Source organism: Lactuca virosa, chromosome 4 (assembly GCF_052849685.1).
Source record: "Lactuca virosa cultivar CGN04683 chromosome 4, Lactuca_virosa_CGN04683_v6, whole genome shotgun sequence".
In the NCBI taxonomy this organism is placed as follows: Eukaryota; Viridiplantae; Streptophyta; class Magnoliopsida; order Asterales; family Asteraceae; genus Lactuca; species Lactuca virosa.
Window position 1 is genome coordinate 354,609,757 of NC_136429.1, and position 20,910 is coordinate 354,630,666.

Consider the following 20,910-nt stretch of genomic DNA (forward strand, 5'->3'; position numbering starts at 1 on the left):
AAGAGGTAAAACGTTCTAGGTAAAGTACTAAATGCTAAAAATTAATCAAAAAATGTTTTATTTCTAGTCTCGACCGATTTTAGAATCACACCACAGCACAATTTTATTGTACGGTTTAAAACCAAAAAACGTACCACTTAAAACCGAATCGCTGGAAAAATGTAAAACTACACTACTTGAAAACCGCATTTTACATTTTTAAGGTTACGAAAGCAATGCATGCACTTCGATTTTGACCAGTGGCAGAGCTAGGTTCAAAGTAAAGGGGTATCCCAATTTTTTTTTAAGGTAACCTAATTTATTTTCCAGGGTACTTGGGTTTCCCTGGTTCGGTTTCGGTTTTAAACCAAAATCTTAAACGAATCATTAGCAAACCTCAAGTCTTGTTATATAAACATGAAGTTGAATTATACTCAAAGTAGATATCAAATAAAACACGAACATAATAGGTTTATATAATAGAAAAAAATGGTTGAGTTTACATGTGTTTAGCGATGTGGGATAGAATAGTTGAGAAAATAAAACAAAAGTAAACAAAGGTTAAGAAGCAAGAATCGATCCTGAGACCTTTCCTTCAATAAGCCAACACCTTAACCAACAGACCAACTGTTTGTTTGTGTTTATAAATGGAGGGATACGTATATATACACTATATCGAAAAAAATTTAGGGATACATAAACAAAAATTACACTACCGAAAAAAATTTGAGGGGTATCCCGGGCTACCCCAGGATCCCCTTGAATCCGCCCCTGATTTTGACGTAACGTCACCCCAATACTCCTTGCTAGTTGCAAACTAAAATTTTGTCATTAAAAAAACGCTATAGTTAATCGTTATAAAATAGCTAAATGTCTAAGTTTACTATGATCAGATGATAACTTGGTCAACGCCCGGGAACAATGTTTTGAGAAGACAGTCATCCCCAACGACGTCGGAAAACTGAACCAGTTAGTGATACCAAAGCAGCACGCAAAGAAGCACTTCCCGTTGCAAAGCGGAAGCACTTCCAAATGAGTTCTTTTACATTTCGAAGACATCGGGATGAAAGTATGGAGATTTCGTGATTTCGTTACTCATACTTGAATAGTAGCCAGAGGTACGTTTTAACCAAAGGTTGGAGCCAATTCGTGAAGGAAAATAACTTAAAAGCTGGTGACATTGTGAGCTTTCAAAGATCCATAGGGTTCAGACAAGCAACTTTACATCGACTGGAAGACAAAAAAACGGGTCAGGTAGCTCCAATATTCAAGAACAAGCAACTTTACAACATGTTCAAGAACTGTAGTGGTGCAGTTGACGAACGATGCTAGTAAAGGATCAACCATGAAAGAAATTGAAATCATAGGGACCATTCTTGTAAATTATAATAACTGGTTAACGGAAGATCTATTAAAAACTAACGAAAATGGCTTAATAGAAATGTAAGTTGTAAGTTTAATGACATATTGAGCAAAAAAAAAAAAAAACTTTAGTGACCAAATAGGATAAATAACGATAGTTGAATGGGCTATAGTGACATTTATCCTTCTCTATTTTATCTTATTAACAAAACAAATAACAAAAGAAAATGGTATTCTATAGGGATATCTTCAGAAAAGTCCTAATATTTTGGGCAATTTTTTAATAAAGTCCTAAATTTTATTTTTTGAATAAAAAAATCCTGACTTTTTCACCTTTTGAATAGAAAAGCCCAAGAAACCGGCTAATTTATTCACTTTAGCCCTTTTTGACCAGGTCATGGGACCAAATTGTTAATTTTTCGAAAATAATGGGACTTTTTGCAGATTTCATCAAAAATTTTATATAATGTATAAACATATTTTTTACATATCTATATCTATTTTTAGGTATTTTTATGTATTTTTTATGTATTGTATATGTATATATTTATGTATTTATATGTATTTTACATATTTTTTAAGTATTACGTATTTATGAATTTTTTTAAAGTTTTTTATATAGATGTTTTTGTATATTTATGTATTTTAAATGTATAAACATATTGTTTTACGTATTTATATGTATTTTTGAAGTATTTTACATATTTTTTGTGTGTTTTTATGTGTTTTTTTATGTATTTTTTTTGTATTATGTATTTATATATATTTTTGCATATTTATGTATTTTTTTTAGTTTTCTTATATAGATGTTGATGTATTTTTTATGTATATTAAATGTTTAATTGTGTTATTTTTACGTAAAAAATATATAAACACGTAAAAATAATACAATTAACATTTAATATACATAAAAATACATAAACATCTATATAAGAAAACTAAAAAATACATAAATACGCGAAAATACATATAAATACATAATAAATAAAAAACACACAAAAATATGTAAAATACTTAAAAAAATACATATAAATACGTAAAACAATACGTCTATACATTTAAAATGCATAAATATACAAAAACGTCTATATAAAACACTTAAAAAAATACATAAATACGTAATACATAAAAAAAACTATGCAAAATACTTAAAAGTAGATATAAATACGTAAAAAAATACGTTTATACATTTAAAATACATAAATATCTATATAAAAAGATTTAAAAAATACATAAATACGTTAAAATACATAGAACTACATAATACATAAAAAATAACACATAAAAATACATAAAAAAATATGTAAAATACTTAAAAATATATATAAATAAGTAAAAAATACGTTTATACATTTAAAATACATAAAAATAAGTAAATATATACATATAAAAACATAAAAAATACACAAATACGTAAAAATAGATATAGATATGTAAAAAATATGTTTATACATTATATAAAATTTTGACGAAATCTGCAAAAAAGTCTCATTATTTTCGAAAAATTAACAATTTGGTCTCATGACCTGCTGAACAGGTCAAAAAGGGCTAAAGTGAATAAAATAGCCGGTTTTTTGGGCTTTTCTATTCAAAATGTGAAAAAGTAAGGACTTTTTTATTCAAAAAATAAAATTTAAGACTTTATTAAAAATTTACCCAAAATATTGGACTTTTCTGGAGATATCCTGTATTCTATACAAGTCAAATAATTTAAGTATTTAAATGACACAAAATTATTTAAGAACATCTAAAATGTGTAGTTTATTAAAAAAACAATGAAGTGTCATGTGGAGAGGCCGATGCATGAATATATAATAGTAGGTTCATCTTTTTTACGATCAAATATAATAACATAAAACAAGTTAAATTACGAGTGCATAAGCATAAATATAACAAACTTGGTGAAGGGTAAATTGGTTATTTTATGGGTCCTATGATTTATCATAGAAACCGTTCAAAGTCGTTGATAATTTACAGAGGACGTGATTATCTGTTGGATTTTTATGTAGACAGAGGATAACTTGTTGTTCATGATGGGAATGAAATAACTTTGGCTAAGAGAATTGAATGATGTTGGTTTTTTTTCTTTTCGCATAAAAAATATCAATAGAAGCTTTTTATATTTCTCAAAAAACCAACTTGGCGTTAACGAAATGATTTCGTTTACATTGGCATGTTTTTGTATTTAGATAAATATATGGATATCAAAGGTTAATGAAAATATTTTTTCATGAGGAATAAATGAAAACTAAGAAATGAGATATAAAGAAAGTGGGCCTAAACTTAAAATACAAAATCTACTTTAAGATAAAAATAAAATGAATGGAAGAATAAGGAAAGTGGGCCTATATTAGAGATAAGTAGTCAGAACTCACCAGAACCAAAAGAAGGGTAGCTTTGGCCTCCCATTGAGGTCCGAACCGGCTCTGTAGGTGTTAAAACTTAGAATAAATGAAAACTACAAAATAAGATATTAAGAGAGGTCCGAATCGGCTGGCTCTGTACGTATTAAATTTTAAAATAAATGAAAACTAAGAAATGAGATATAAAGAAAGCGATCCTAAAACTTAAAATACAAAAATCCACGATAAAAAAAAATGGAAGAACAAGGAAGGTGGGCTCATAACAAAGGATGGTAGTGGCCTCAAATTAGTTCTTAAATAAAAAAATATCATGTTTTGGTGTTCAATGTTCGATGAACATTCAGTTCTTAAATAAAAAAAACATTTTAATTGTTAAATATGGCATGAATTAGATTTAAATTATTCGATTTTGAATAGATGGTAAGAAATTTTTTGATAGAGTTTTATGAATATTGTGATTTTATTAAACTCAAAATATAATTTGCATGCTTAAGTTGGTAACTTTATACAGAAAACAAAATTGCCTTTTTTATGACTCGTCAGTACATATCACGCAACAACCAATCAAGCTTGTCACTTCATCACCTATACAAATACTACGCATCGGCTCATCTAATCTTCTCCCACATAACTAACCACACAAAGAAATGGTGCTTCCCTTCGGCTACTGTGAGATCATCCTCGCAGCAATCTGCTACTACTGTCTCTCTGTCTTCCGGCAACGGCACGCGATGATATTTGAGTGGCCGTTGGTAGGGATGCTTCCCGCACTGCTTCGTCGTGTCAGCAGGATCCACGACCTGTGTATCCATGTACTCAGCCGCACCGGCGGCACTTTCTTGGTCAAAGGTCCAAGGTTCCTTCACATGGACATGTTGGGCACCGTTGATCCCGCCGATATCCACCACATCATGAGCTCCAACTTCTTGAATTTCCCAAAAGGCGAGGAGTTCAAAGAGATTTTTGAACTTCTCGGCGACGGAATTTTCAATTCTGATTACGAGTTGTGGAAGAGCCACCGGAAACTTATCAATACTTTAATTAGCAATATGTATTTTCTACGGTTCATTGCTAAGATGAACAGGGAGAAAGTTGCTAAAGGCTTGATTCCCGTTCTTGACTATGTGGCGTCAACAGGGGTTGTGATCGACATCCAAGATGTGTTTCAAAGGCTAACCTTTGACACTACTTGCATGTTCGTAACTGGATACGACCCTGGCTGCTTATCTGTTGATTTCAAAGATGTGCCGTTCTCGAGAGCCATGGACGAAGCTGAAGAAGCCATCTTCTCACGTCACATCCTTCCAAAAAACGTGTGGAAGCTACAAAGGTGGCTAGGTGTTGGGAAAGAGAAGAAACTGAAGGAGGCACGGGAAACCTTAGATGATGTGATAGGAGGTCTCATTTCAAGAAAAAGAAAAGACTTGAGTGAAGGAATCGTGTCAAAAGATGACTCAAAGGGTATCGACATATTGACTTCATTGATAACGTGCGAGCCCGAATGCTTCGGTGAGGGGTTCAAATATGATGATAAGTTCTTAAGAGACACGATCTTGAATTTGATGATTGCAGGGAGGGACACAACAAGCTCATCCCTAACATGGTTCCTTTGGCTCGTTATCACCCATCCAAACGTCGAGAAAAAAATTCGAGAGGAGATAAATGCGATTATCCCAACTTCTGAAATGGAAAGTTTTAAACTTTTTGAAACAGAGGAAACTAACAAGTTGGTTTATCTACATGCCGCGTTTTGCGAAGCCTTAAGGCTATACCCGCCTGTTCCATTCCAGCACAAGGCTCCGGTTCAACCTGATGTTCTTCCTAGTGGCCATCGGGTCTATCCCAATATGAAGGTAGCATTACTTACTTCTTCATAGATTTAGCTGAATGCATGTGTGTTCACAGGCGCTTGTGTTTGCATACCTTAATTTGCAGATTATGTTTTCTTTGTATGCAATGGGGAGAATGAAAACCATTTGGGGGGACGATAGCTGGGAGTTCAAGCCGGAGAGATGGATCTCCGACAAGCAGATGATAAGGCATGAGCCGTCATACAAGTTCTTGTCGTTCAACGCTGGCCCAAGGACTTGCATCGGGAAACAAGTGGCATTCACTCAAATAAAGGCCGTAGGTGCGACCATTTTGCACAATTACAAGTTCGAAATGGAGGAAGGTCACGTAGTGGCTCCTAATGTTTCAGTCATTCTTTACATGAAACATGGACTCAAGGTTAGGGTTGCATGTAGATGGGCTTGACGTCGTGTAAGGGTAATTGATTTTTAACCACCGTGTTAAAAAAATGAGTAAAAGAACATATGGTGTTTTCCTTAGTATTTTTTTGGAAAAAGTATGGCTTTTATTATAAAGATTTAAATAAGTTGGTTTAAAAAATAAACCGCCGATAGTTTATATGATTTTATGGTTTGGTGAGTATAAAAGTGTGCAACCCCTAGAAGGTGTTATATGTACAATGTACAGCATAGTAGTGAAATAAACTTCGTGTTATTAATTATGACGTATCTATTTTTTACTTATTCCATGGGTGCAAACACATACAATCTTTCGCGAAAATCGATTAATTTTGAGAAAAATAAGAAATAATCTTGTCATTACATTTTCAAGATCAATTTCAAAAATAAATACGGTGGTAAATTTGTAATATTATAAAAAATTCGTTGCTTTTTAGAAAGGTCGTTAAGGGTAGTTTTAGGGTGTTTGTAAAATAGAAGCTAATTTTTCCATAGTATATATACATTTAAAAGACGTATTTAATTCGTATTTAAATATATAAAACTTATATTGAATAATACGTTTAAATAGAAAAATATAAAACATTTTTTAATGTATAAAGACAATATATGGATCAAAAGATTGGAGAAAACAAAACTTATATTAAGTTAAACTTTTTTATTTATGAATTGAATTGCAATTTAATATATATATATATATATATATATATATATATATATATATATATATATATATATATATATATAGTTATACTGAAGGGTTATATGGAAAATAAATATTAGGTTACAATTAAATTTAAAATAATTATACAAATGGTCCCTATGGTTTAGAATATTTCTCCAAATCTGTCAATCCTTAATCTTTTATCAATCTCAAAGAAAACTTAAAATTAGAATGGTTAAAGGTTAATTTTGATTTAATAAATGAAAATCATCTCTAATTCAAAACTTATTTCAATTCTTTCAACATAACATTAATAGAATGAAAAGGCATTAAAGCCACCGTCCATGAAAACCAATCAAATCAAAGAAACTAATTAAATCGAAATGAATAAACAGTCGGCATAATTTGAAACAATTCTTTCACCCCCACCCAAAACATTCCATATTGATATTTCGACACACTCTCTGCATCTCTTTGAAGACAAACACCGGACCACCGGACAAAGTCGCCGGAACCACCACCGTGTTATGCAGCACCACCAAATACTCAACCATCTCTCCTGCATCTCTATGTTCACATACCTGCACCACCACACACAACTGCCTTTAATCTCCCTACACCTGTGTTTTACCAACTTCAGACACTAACCATAACGAAACACTAGATCTAAAATCCTTACTCTAAAAAATTGTAATAATTACAGAACATCGATCACCACCACCACCCTAGATTTCGTTGTTCATCAACTTCACCCTCCTGTAAAATCTGTTTCTTTTAACCATTGGTAGGGCACTGGGTAGCGTGGAGAATGAGATGTTCGTAAACCTGCGATGTAATTGAATTCCCCCCCCCCCCCAGATCGTGTCCTTCTTGCATATCGATTTCAGAAAATTAGGGCTTTGGTTTTTGTTAGTTTGGTACAAATATCGATTTCAAGGTTTTTTTTTCATTGGAATTTCTGAAAGATGAACACGATTTATAGGTTTTATTCATCTGATGTATGTGTATTTTCATGTGTTTTCTTGAAGATCAATTTTTGAAATTCTAGTGAGTATGTGTGTTCTTTCAAAAATCATTGATGAAAATGAACATGAAAGATGAAGATAGAGATGTACAAGGAACTCAGTGTAATGGGTGGGAGTTGGATTTGAGATATGTGATTTGAATTTGGAACTTCAATATGGAGAATTACAGAGAAGATGAAATGGTTTCTAGCTTTACATTTAGATGTTGTATCTGGTAAAAGGTTGTGGTGGGACCTAATCTTTTCCCTCAGTGTATTTTGATTTTATGAATTTTGTTAATCGTTTAGATTTTTTTCTGGGTTTCTTCTTCATGGACGAGGATGATGAAGTGGAAAGGGAAAATGAAACGGGAAGGAAGAAGAGGGGTTGGTTGCCGGATCAAAACAAATACAGTTAGACTAAACATATAATTTTAAGAAAACAACATGGACTAAATTTGTAAATTTAACATGGACTAAATTTGTAAATTCGTAATTTCAATAACTTCTATAGTTGGACAAGTGTCAATTGCTCGTTGGCTCCTAACTTGATGCCCTAAATAAACATATAATTTTAAGAAAACAACATGGACTAAATTTGTAAATTTAACATGGACTAAATTTGTAAATTCGTAATTTCAATAACTTCTATAGTTGGACAAGTGTCAATTGCTCGTTGGCTCCTAACTTGATGCCCTAAATATTTATTTTCCATAGAACCTAATCCTATATATATATATATATATAAGTATATATATAAGTATATATATATATATATTGTAACATCATAAACAAGGTAGGCGCTAGATGGAGTTACTTTTTTTTTTTTTTTAAATATTTGTTGAGTAATTGTATACAGTATTTATAAAAGGGGCTTTTTTTTTTTAACTTATGTAACCATATATATATATATATATATATATATATATATATATATATATATATATATATATATATATATATATATATATATATATGGTTACATAAGTTAAAAAAAAGCCCCTTTTATAAATACTGTATACAATTACTCAACAAATATTTAAAAAAAAAAAAAAAAGTAACTCCATCTAGCGCCTACCTTGTTTATGATGTTACAAGTTCGATTCCTGGTAAGCTCGTTCTCCTCCTAGGTGCTATCATTTTCTAGTAAACATAAGATGCTAACATGGCATGAAGTGGCATGTCACGTCATATATTCACCCTTTCTATCTTCGCAGTCCCATCTCAAAGTTATCTGTTGAAAAGGTGAAAAAATGCCATAATGCAACATTTTATCTGGTTTCAGAATTTTTCATAAAAAATATATCGTGGGGTTAAAATGTAAACTTGCCAAAACATCCGAACTGTATTGGATGTTTCTCTTAATTAAAAGGTAGAATAATCCATTTAATAATATGTTGGAATAAGTGTTTATTATCGTAACTAACACTAATACAAAAATGACCTACGGACACACCATAAAAGTGTGACCATATGTGTATAGTGACATTTTATATTTTCACTCAAAGTGTGACGGAGGGTGATGCAATTGTATGAGTTTTATGGTCATTTTAAAATGTAGTGTCCGTATGATATGAAAAAATGTGACCGTATTATAAAAGTGTGGCTATTGGGTAGAGAATTTTGTTGCTAAAATGAATCATTTTATCCAGTATTGCGGCGTTAAACCGTCAGTAGACACAATTATTTAGTAATTGTAGTGTTTGTATATCACCAACTTACGACACACATGCTAAATTAGTGTGAGTTTTTACTAATAAATTGTCACACAGTTTAATGTTTAGTAAGACTATTGGGTTTCTTTTGCAAACATATAATTACGGTGAACATGACCATGTTCGCTAAATAGTCACATGTAATTAATTTCATAAGTGACGATTTGTTAATATATGGTAACAAAAACAATCAATTTTGGTGACTATTATCTATCGTATAGAGACACAAAATTAAATGGAACATGATCATAAGTATTATAAGGACACACATTTTATTAAAATTAAGGATTTAATATTAGCTTACGGTCATATTTGTATTACTTATCATGACCGATGTTAATATTCAGACATATAAAACATCGTAACTATGACTATTTTATAACATTCGACATAGAGAATCAATGACAAAATTACTATAACTGATTTATAGACACAGTAGTCGTTGTAAGTTGTGACAACCCGAAAAATATTTGCTTTAAAAGCTCAGTCAGTCAACTCAATTGAGTGTCAGACTCATTTCTAATGAGTTCTAGCCTTGTTAAAGGTCATTCTGAGGAGTTTTAGCCTAGTACACTTAAGGAATAAGTGTTTGGAAGTATCAGAGGAAGTTCTAGACTACCTAGCAACCGTAAACCTCCTCAAAAAGGAGTTTACGGTCAAGACTTTAGAGCTTACGGTCAGGGTGACCGTAAACTCCCTCATATATATATATATATATATATATATATATATATATATATATATATATATATATCATGATTATTTTGATCATTTCTTCCCTTTCAAACTCAAGAACTTCCAAATCCTCTCAAGTATCATCAAGTTCATCATCCTAGATCATCAAAATCGTAAATGTTCTTCCTTTGATTTATTGATACATCTCTTAATCTAGTATCATCTCATGATTTCATCCATGGAAATCATCTTTTCTTAGATCTACAAGAAACACCAAGAACACCAAGAACACACACTAGTGTTCTTGGACCTTAATCACCATTTCAAGCCTCTATATCGTAAGTACTCCCTCCTTAGCTTGTTATCTAGTTGAAACACCTGATTAGAGCCTTGAAAACATCATTCTTAGCCAAAAACAAGGTGTTTACTGTCTAAGAGTATCTCCTTAGACCGTAAACTCTAATGAAAGGTGCATTAGAGACCCTAAACCCTTCCTAAGGCTAAGCATGGTCCCTAGAATCCGATGCCTTTGAATGAAGCCCTTGAAAACCATCATTGTGCAAAGATTTGATGAGTTTGCGGTTGAATCTCCTTAGACCGTGAACTCCATGACCGTAAGGTCATTGGACCGTAAACACCCAAGACCGTAAACACTTAGGACCGTAAACCCTATGACCGTAAACACATAGGACCGTGAACCACTTTGACTGTAAACTCTTATGGTCATGCCACATAGACCGTAAAATCAATAGGGTGGCCATACACCCTAGTTATGCAATCATATGTGATTGTATCCCTTAAATCTTAGAGTTCCCTAGTCTATAAGGGTGTTACCCTTCTTAATTAGTTGTTTAGACACTAATTACATACACATATATGCCATTATATGTCATTTAGGACCCGTTGTGTCTTGGGAGTTCATTCGTGGAACTTCTCATCCTTACGCGCATATTCGTTTGAATCACCCACATCAGGTGAGTTCATACCCCGTAATGAATCTTTTAACTGTTTTAAATGCTTTTAAGGGGGGAATACAAGTTGAACACAATGATAATTGTGTAAATAATTGTTATAAACATCTTTCAAAAGATTGCTTACGTCTTTTATAAGTGATCAAAACATTTCAAAAACTCTTTTAAAGTTATGTTACTTTATAGTTTAACAAAACTCCATTTTTAAAGTACAAGCATAACTTCGTAGTAAAATGAGTCTTTTCAATAACAGTTCAAGTAGATTACTAGTAAACTATAAGGGGTATAGTTTAGGGGTTCAGTTCATACTATAACGAGAACATACTAAGATACTATAACAAGAGAAGATACTAAGATACTATAACAAGAGAAGATACTAAGATACTATAACAGAACGAACATACTAAGATGCTATAGCATGGAACAACTACAGGATCTAACTATACCAATGAATCACTAACTCATTGTTCTAAACAAAAGGTGATAGTATATTGGGTATACATGATCTCATAAACTTAATGTGGATTACACGGCCTAGCAACTGGGTTGCGGAAGTCGCGTTTGGTTCCCAGAATCTCTTGACAGGGAGAGCGTATAGTATGGGTACTAGCCTTCACATTATGACCTTGATAAAACAGACATGTTTTAAGGTAACCAGTACTGCAGGTCGTCAATTCAAAAGACCCCTGAGTACTTACATTTTCCCATTACTTTCATATTGTGGCAGTTCCACTTGAATGTTAATGCAAACTTATTTCGAGTTAAGATAGTTATAAACCAGGGAAAACTTACATTTTACAAACGACAATCAGAACAGTCGAGTCTAGTACATTCAGTAGAAAGGGACCATAATGCTAACCTTATGATTCCTTAATGTATATATCAAGGGATATATATAAATAGGATCCGACAGGTAATAGGATGTGTGTTTTACGCTTCATTTCCTATTCCTTGTTTGGTTATGGGCTTAGAGCAGATTCACCCAACCTATTATCTATTCGATCTTAGTTATATATATGTTCCGTATACATTAAGTCATCATAAGGGGTACCAGGTATGGGTCAGGTCATAGGACACAAATTCAATGCACAGTTTTATAGTACAAAACATACTTTTCAAATAGAACATTTGGTAGACAAAACTAGAAACTTACCAGGAAAGGGTTTAATCCATTTTATTAAACCAGTATAACTTAAAGGACCATAGGTGATTAACTCTATAATACCTTAATTTATACATCATGGTTATATATAATTAATACCCGATAGGTAGTTGGATGTGTGCTTTCCGCCTTACTTCCTGTTCTTTGTTTGGTTGTGGGCTTAGGGCAGATTCACACAATTAACTATCTATTCGATATTAGATTATATATAACCAGTATAAACTAAGTGATTATACAAGTAACCACTGTGGTTACCATTTTTACTATAAGAAATAAGGGTTTTCTTAAAGAATCTTTTAATCAAATATAAAGGAACTATTACAATTAACTCTGTGAGTACCAAGTGATTACGCCAGGGTTATATACAACGACGATCTAACAAACAATGGGATGTGTGCCTTCCGCTTCATTCCCTGTTCCTTGTTTGGTTGTGGGCTTAGGGCAGATACACACAATCGATTGTTTGTTTACTCTAAGTTCTATATAACTTGTATCCATTTAGTACTCATAGAAAGGATTGTAGAGTTATTTTTACTTATCTTTCATCAAAGTAGGAAATATAGGATTTTCTAGAGGAACAGGCGAACTTTTCTAAACAAAACTTACAACATATTACAACTTACTAAACTTTCTACAACTTACTTACATCACTAAAATCTTATGAACTCACCAGCTTAATTGCTGATCAACTATTTCAAAATAACTTGTATTCTCAGGAGACTAGTACACAGGTACTCGCGCTGGGAATTCAGAAGATGGAGCAGTATAACTCCAAGTTTTGTTTTGTTATTTACATATGTATTTTATGTTTGTGTAATCACATACTTTGTAAACACTTTCTTTCTAATGAAATGGTTGTTCATTACTTTGATTACTATGATGCATGTCTTGTGATACTAAACATGACGTCTTCCACCCCCGAACGTTTCCGCCGTTCCGGTTTTGGGGTGTGACAGATTGGTATCAGAGCATTGTTTATAGTGAACTAAGTATATCAACCGATAAAAGATATACAACTATAAATACAATGGGGCTTAAGTGCTCTTGATAATGATATATTTTAAGAGTATAACGATAAGCTATAAAAATATATCTACTTGCTTATACATGTATACATACTAGAACAAGTATCACAAGCAGAACAGAACAAAAGAATTTAAAGGTTGAACACTGCGGTCAAACCTGGACAGTTATGTAATCATAGCTAGGATCAATATAGCCTGATCAACTATATTCATTCAAGATGTGACCGACATGTGTTTGGGAGTGATGTGGTGTTGCAACAGTCTTAAAACTTACCTAACACCAGTCAAGAGAATTCTAGATCAAGTAGATAGAGTTAGAATACTATAGGAGTATTCTAGGATACTATAACATGATAACAAGTTTGAAACATACCAAGTACAATACGTTAAAATACTATAGGAGTATTTTAGGCACTATATAAATAACTTATGTGATAACTTAAAAGACCCTTACGGATAGGTCTATAATCTTGCAATGTATACTCCCAAGGTTTTATATAGTTGAGATTTTATAGACATAGAATTTATGATCTACGCTTCACTACTTGTTCCTTGTTTGGTTGTGGTTTTGGAGTAGGATCACTTATTCGAAGGTCTATTTAATCTTGAATTATATACAACTTGTATACATTGTACAATTGTAGGTGGACTCTGTAAGGATCACCCCATAAATGTTTAACTTAAATCTCATAGATTCTTTAGTCACATCCATTCTCGCACGACAAACCCATATAGATGTAACCACTTCCTCATAGAAGTTGACAGAAGAGTCAAGGAGGAACAATAGTAAGTTCAAGAGAAGTTTTCAAGGAGGGATCAGCCAAAGTAACCACAACGTCATATGCGTCACACTAATAAATAATAATCTCGGTTAACTTAATGAGTTAGTGGAAACACTGTTCACATTATGTGTTAGGATTATTTTCTTACATGCAGCTGGTAACAGTTATTCAGGTAACATATATTCATTCGAGGATAGCCATTTCAAATTCATAAAGTTTATTTGGTATAGACTTTTTATGAATTGTTTCCAGAACCCTGTGGAAGTCAGGATCAGATACACTCAGAACTAGGATAACCTTGTCTTTCAGCTTTCGGCTTATCTCCACTACTATAGACATATTCCCATTTCATCTTTGTATTCTTTTAGCAAAGATGCCTCCTCGCAGATCAAACAGACGCACTACTTCGATAACTCCAACTCAACCGCCACTACCCCCGCCACAATTCGATACTGCTGCTCTCCAAGCAGCGATATCCTCCGCAGTGGCAACTGCTCTAGCTCATTTCGGCGAAAGTGGTACCTTCGGATCTGGTAGCGGTATCCACTTAGCAAACCCCGGAGATTCTCACAGACACCCAAGGGAGTGTTCGTACAAGGACTTAATGAGCTGCACACCCATTTCCTTTAAATGGAAATGGTGGAGTCATCGCTCTGATGCGATGGTTCGAGAAAACAGATTCGGTCTTCGTAATCTGTTCGTGCCCAGAAGGGAGCAAAGTGAAGTTTGCTGCGTGCACCTTCTCCGACAGATCCCTGACATGGTGGAGAAGCCATGTTAAGTCACTCACCCTATCAGTGGCTAACTCAATAGGTTGGGAAAACCTAAAAGAGTTAATGCTGGAACCCTCCCGAAGTGTGGAAAGTGCAACTATCACCACACCGGAGTATGCCGGGAAATGCAGTGTCTGAACTGCCATAGAAAGGGACACACGGCCAGTTTCTGCAGGGTACCAACTCAACCGATCTCCCAAGTCCCCAGAGCTGAAGAAAACCAAGCCTGATATGGCTGTGGTGAGACTGGACACTACCAGAGGGACTGTCCGATAACAAAGAACTCATGCGCGGATGGACGCATTCTGATGATCACCGCAGGAGAATCGACCTCGGAGTCGCCATCAAGAAGTGGTACGTTTTTGAAATAGTAATTACTTTGAAAATTAATTTATATTTATATAAGATTAAAACTTGGGGATAACACTTAAAAGTAATTATAATAACTCACATAATGAAGTAGGTCACAATATTCAAAAGAACTCAGAGATCTGTTCTGAGAAGCTATGATGGCTTAGTATGTACGTTAGGGTTGTGCATAGTTAAGATTTTGCAGACTTAAAGTGAGTGATTCCGCCTTAAATCATGTTCCTTGTTTGGTTGTGGATTTGAGGCAGAGTTACTCAGTCGACCGTCCAATTCATCTTAATTATTCATAACTTGTATATTCAAGGCGATCGTAGTGGTACCAAGGAGGATCGTAGTTTAAGTATCTATACCAGTTATCAAAGCACTTTCATTGTATGTACTCGCACATAGCGGTACGATACGTAGGAGTGTTAACATCAAAGGGAAAACAGAAAATACTGGAACATTTACAAAGAGTACAATGTCGAACACACTAGGAGTACATTGTCGAACACACTAGGAGTACATTGTCGAACACACTAGGGATACATCATCGTATAACAGACGTTTCTTTCAAATCGGCCAAAATTTTATTCAGTAAAGAATCCGTTACTACCATTCATCATGAATTGGCGTGGTCCTCACCATACTAAGTTCATATGTTTCTATCGCCTCGATCGTCAAGTTCTCGAAACCTTCGTCATTCGTATCGACAGTCCGACCTAAACCTCAGTTTTATCTTTCGTATTCTAAACCCCGAAGTACTCGTGCGAAGGGTACTTTGTCCTCCGAAGCCTTACCGTCAGATGTCCGTAGACCGTCGCGAAATACCACTCGTCCAACAGACCAAGTTCAAGCACAGAGGCTAAGGACGAATACAGCCCAAGTATTACTATTCAGTGTATACGCGAGAGTGGTATATAATTATGATTACGCAGATCTAGTATGTGTGTTTCTGCCCTATCTCATGTTCCTTGTTTGGTTGTGGACCTGGGGCAGAGTCGCACATTCGACTGTCTAACTAATCTTAATTATATACGACTTGTATACGCGGTGTAATGATAGATAGACCAAGTACGAATCCTATCATGAACACTTGGGCAAAGTTCCCAGGTCTACGAGTGGGTATTCTACAAATCAAAGGAGCGCAACCCCAGTAGTACTGTAAGAAAGCTAATTTCGGGACGAAATTCCATCTAACAGGGGGATGATGTGACAACCCGAAAAATATTTGCTTTAAAAGCTCAGTCAGTCAACTCAATTGATTGTCAGACTCATTTCTAATGAGTTCTAGCCTTGTTAAAGGTCATTCTGAGGAGTTTTAGCCTAGTACACTTAAGGAATAAGTGTTTGGAAGTATCAGTGGAAGTTCTAGACTACCTAGCAACCGTAAACCTCCTCAAAAAGGAGATTACGGTCAAGACTTTAGAGCTTACGGTCAGGGTGACCGTAAACTCCCTCATATATATATATATATATATATATATATATATATATATATATATATATATATATATATATATGTATTTTATGATTATTTTGATTATTTCTTCCCTTTCAAACTCAAGAACTTCCAAATCCTCTCAAGTATCATCAAGTTCATCATCCTAGATCATCAAAATCATAAATGTTCTTCCTTTGATTTATTGATACATCTCTTAATCTAGTATCATCTCATGATTTCATCCATGGAAATCATCTTTTCTTAGATCTTCAAGAAACACCAAGAACACACACTAGTGTTCTTGGACCTTAATCACCATTTCAAGCCTCTATATCGTAAGTACTCCCTCCTTAGCTTGTTATCTAGTTGAAACACCTGATTAGAGCCTTGAAAACATCATTCTTAGCCAAGAACAAGGTGTTTACTGTCTAAGAGTATCTCCTTAGACCGTAAAATCTAATGAAAGGTGCATTAGAGACCCTAAACCCTTCCTAAGGCTAAGCATGGTCCCTAGAATCCGATGCCTTTGAATGAAGCCCTTGAAAACCATCATTGTGCAAAGATTTGATGAGTTTGCGGTTGAATCTCCTTAGACCGTGAACTCCATGACCATAAGGTCATTGGACCGTAAACACCCAAGATCGTAAACACTTAGGACCGTAAACCCTATGACCGTAAACACATAGGACCGTGAACCACTTTGACCGTAAACTCTTATGGTCATGCCACATGGACCGTAAAATCAATAGGGTGGCCATACACCCTAGTTATGCAATCATATGTGATTGTATCCCTTAAATTTTAGAGTTCCCTAGTCTATAAGGGTGTTACCCTTCTTAATTAGTTGTTTAGACACTAATTACATACACATATATGCCATTATATGTCATTTAGGACCCGTTGTGTCTTGGGAGTTCATTCGTGGAAATTCTCATCCTTACGCGCGTATTCGTTTGAATCACCCACATCAGGTGAGTTCATACCCCGTAATGAATCTTTTAACTGTTTTAAATGCTTTTAAGGGGGGGGGGGGAATACAAGTTGAACACAATGATAATTGTGTAAATAATTGTTATAAACATCTTTCAAAAGATTGCTTATGTCTTTTATAAGTGATCAAAACATTTCAAAAACTCTTTTAAAGTTATGTTACTTTATAGTTTAACAAAACTCCATTTTTAAAGTACAAGCATAACTTCGTAGTAAAATGAGTCTTTTCAATAACAGTTCAAGTAGATTACTAGTAAACTATAAGGGGTTTAGTTTAGGGGTTCAGTTCATACTATAACGAGAACATACTAAGATACTATAACAAGAGAAGATACTAAGATACTATAATAAGAGAAGATACTAAGATACTATAACAAGAGAAGATACTAAGATACTATAACAAGAGAAGATACTAAGATGCTATAGCATGGAACAACTACAGGATCTAACTATACCAATGAATCACTAACTCATTGTTCTAAACAAAAGGTGATAGTTATATTGGGTATACATGATCTCATAAACTTAATGTGGATTACACGGCCTAGCAACTGGGTTGCGGAAGTCGCGTTTGGTTCCCAGAATCTCTTGACAGGGAGAGCGTATAGTATGGGTACTAGCCTTCACATTATGACCTTGATAAAACAGACATGTTTTAAGGTAACCAGTACTGCAGGTCGTCAATTCAAAAGACCCCTGAGTACTTACATTTTCCCATTACTTTCATATTGTGGCAGTTCCACTTGAAAGTTAATGCAAACTTATTTCCAGTTAAGATAGTTATAAACTAGGGAAAAATTACATTTTACAAACGACAATCAGAACAGTCGAGTCTAGTACATTCAGTAGAAAGGGACCATAATGCTAACCTTATGATTCCTTAATGTATACATCAAGGGATATATATAAATAGGATCCGACAGGTAATAGGATGTGTGTTTTACGCTTCATTTCCTATTCCTTGTTTGTTTATGGGCTTAGAGCAGATTCACCCAACCTATTATCTATTCGATCTTAGTTATATATATGTTCCGTATACATTAAGTCATCATAAGGGGTACCAGGTATGGGTCAGGTCATAGGACACAAATTCAATGCACAGTTTTCTAGTACAAAACATACTTTTCAAATAGAACATTTGGTAGACAAAACTAGAAACTTACCAGGAAAGGGTTTAATCCATTTTATTAAACCAGTATAACTTAAAGGACCGTAGGTGATTAACTCTATAATACCTTAATTTATACATCATGGTTATATATAATTAATACCCGATAGGTAGTTGGATGTGTGCTTTCCGCCTTACTTCCTGTTCTTTGTTTGGTTGTGGGCTTAGGGCAGATTCACACAATTGACTATCTATTTGATATTAGATTATATATAACCAGTATAAACTAAGTGATTATAGAAATAACCACTGTGGTTACCATTTTTACTATAAGAAATAAGGGTTTTCTTAAAGAATTTTTTAATCAAATATAAAGGAACTATTACAATTAACTCCGTGAGTACCAAGTGATTACGCCAGGGTTATATACAACGACGATCTAACAAACAATGGGATGTGTGCCTTCCGCTTCAGTCTCTGTTCCTTGTTTGGTTGTGGGCTTAGGGCAGATACACACAATCGATTGTTTGCTTACTCTGAGTTCTATATAACTTGTATCCATTTAGTACTCATAGAAAGGATTGTAGAGTCATTTTTACTTATCTTTCATCAAAGTAGGAAATATAGGATTTTCTAGAGGAACATACGAACTTTTCTAAACAAAACTTACAACATACTATAACTTACTAAACTTTCTACAACTTACTTACATCACTAAAATCTTATGAACTCACCAGCTTAATTGCTGATCAACTCTTTCAAAATAACTTGTATTCTCAGGAGACTAGTACACAGGTACTCGCGCTGGGAATTCAGAAGATGGAGCAGTATAACTCCAAGTCTTGTTTTGTTATTTACATATGTATTCTATGTTTGTGTGATCACATACTTTGTAAACACTTTCTTTCTAACGAAATGGTTGTTCATTACTTTGATTACTATGATGCATGTCTTGTGATACTAAACATGACGTCCTCCACCCCCGTACGTTTCCGCCGTTCCGGTTTTGGGGTGTGACATAAGTGTGACCAATATTTAAATTATTACCACAAAAATTGGTTATTAGTATAACCTATTTTATCATTTAGACAAGCAAACATTGTTGATTGTTAATATTGTTTGTACTACAATCATAGAAAATAATTTAAACAGTAACCACTAGTGTTCTCTCAACACACACAATGTAGATGAACATGACTATTATCTTCCATATTGTCACATTATTTGTATATTAACAAGTCATTTTATTTTCTGACACACCAATATTATCTAAACGTGAAAATACATGAATTTTTAGTCACATAATTATTGAATTTAGTGAAATGTGGAATTTATTTGCCACATTTTTTGTTTACGTTGTTATTGTTTAATTTATCGTCACAAAAATTTAGAAAAACGTGTTTTGAAAACAATTGTAAACGCATAATTAGTTTAGATTATGACTATTGTTAACTGTTTGGCCACATGTCAAAAATGATGTAAAATGACCATTGTATAATTTTAGAGACATTAAAAACTATAAAACATGGTCAAATTTATATTAAAGCCAAAGTAAATCAATTTTATTGTTACTTTTTCTATATTTGTAGACACATCAAAAGAATATATAAATGATGGTAACCAAAACCACACAATATGAAACGATATCAAAATTTAGAATTCAATATTATTAATAATTGAAATCCAAATCTATACATTAAATTCGTAATTAAAATACCAAAAAATAAAAATTGTACTAATTGTAAGTATTAAAATATGGTAAATAAAACAAAAATATCATAAACAAAAAACTAGACATAACTAGGCATTCATCTTGTTGGTACTGTTCTTTGTCTTCTTGAGAGGGGTATAAGATGATATATAAGTTGTTTTACGCCTCTTTCAGTTTTGAAGTTGATGGTCTTGAGGTGATATCATATTTGATACCTTACCAACAGCATTGAAACAAAAATAAGCACATAAAAAACTTAGTAGAGTAGTTTATGAAGGAAAAAAGTGTAATGCACAAAGAAGTTAACTTAAATTAACCTTTGAATCGGCTTTCACAAGGTGTTTTGGCCAAAACTTTTATATGTCTGCTCAACTGTTTTGAATTATGCAGTTTCATGGGTTAGAAATGAATCTTTTTTTTACTAGTTCATCAATGGACACTTTATAGCAATCATCTTGTTGAGGAAATCCATGAATGAATTGTCTTTTCGATGATATGCAAACCATACCACGAGCAACGATGTTCCTTTTATCCATATATGATAGACTACCATTGATTGGCTACAATGATATATAATATTAACATC

The 20,910-nt window shown here is 33.5% G+C and overlaps 1 protein-coding gene across 1 annotated transcript; it reads left to right on the forward strand.

Annotated features, from left to right (window-relative positions):
- Nucleotides 1-4,338: 4,338 nt before the first annotated feature.
- On the forward strand, nt 4,339-6,186 carry LOC145168963 (alkane hydroxylase MAH1-like). Its single transcript, XM_079087601.1, has 2 exons — nt 4,339-5,557; nt 5,640-6,186. Exons 1-2 carry the CDS (start codon nt 4,352-4,354, stop codon nt 5,958-5,960), a joined length of 1,527 nt encoding a protein of 508 aa, XP_078943727.1. The 5' UTR covers nt 4,339-4,351; the 3' UTR covers nt 5,961-6,186.
- The last annotated feature ends 14,724 nt before the right edge of the window (nt 6,187-20,910 follow it).

Coding starts and splice junctions, on each gene's coding strand:
- LOC145168963 (XM_079087601.1), top strand. CDS start 4,352: ATGGTGCTTCCCTTCGGCTACTGTGAGATCATCCTCGCAGCAATCTGC. Junction 5,558..5,639: donor GGGTCTATCCCAATATGAAG/GTAGCATTACTT, acceptor CTTAATTTGCAG/ATTATGTTTTCTTTGTATGC.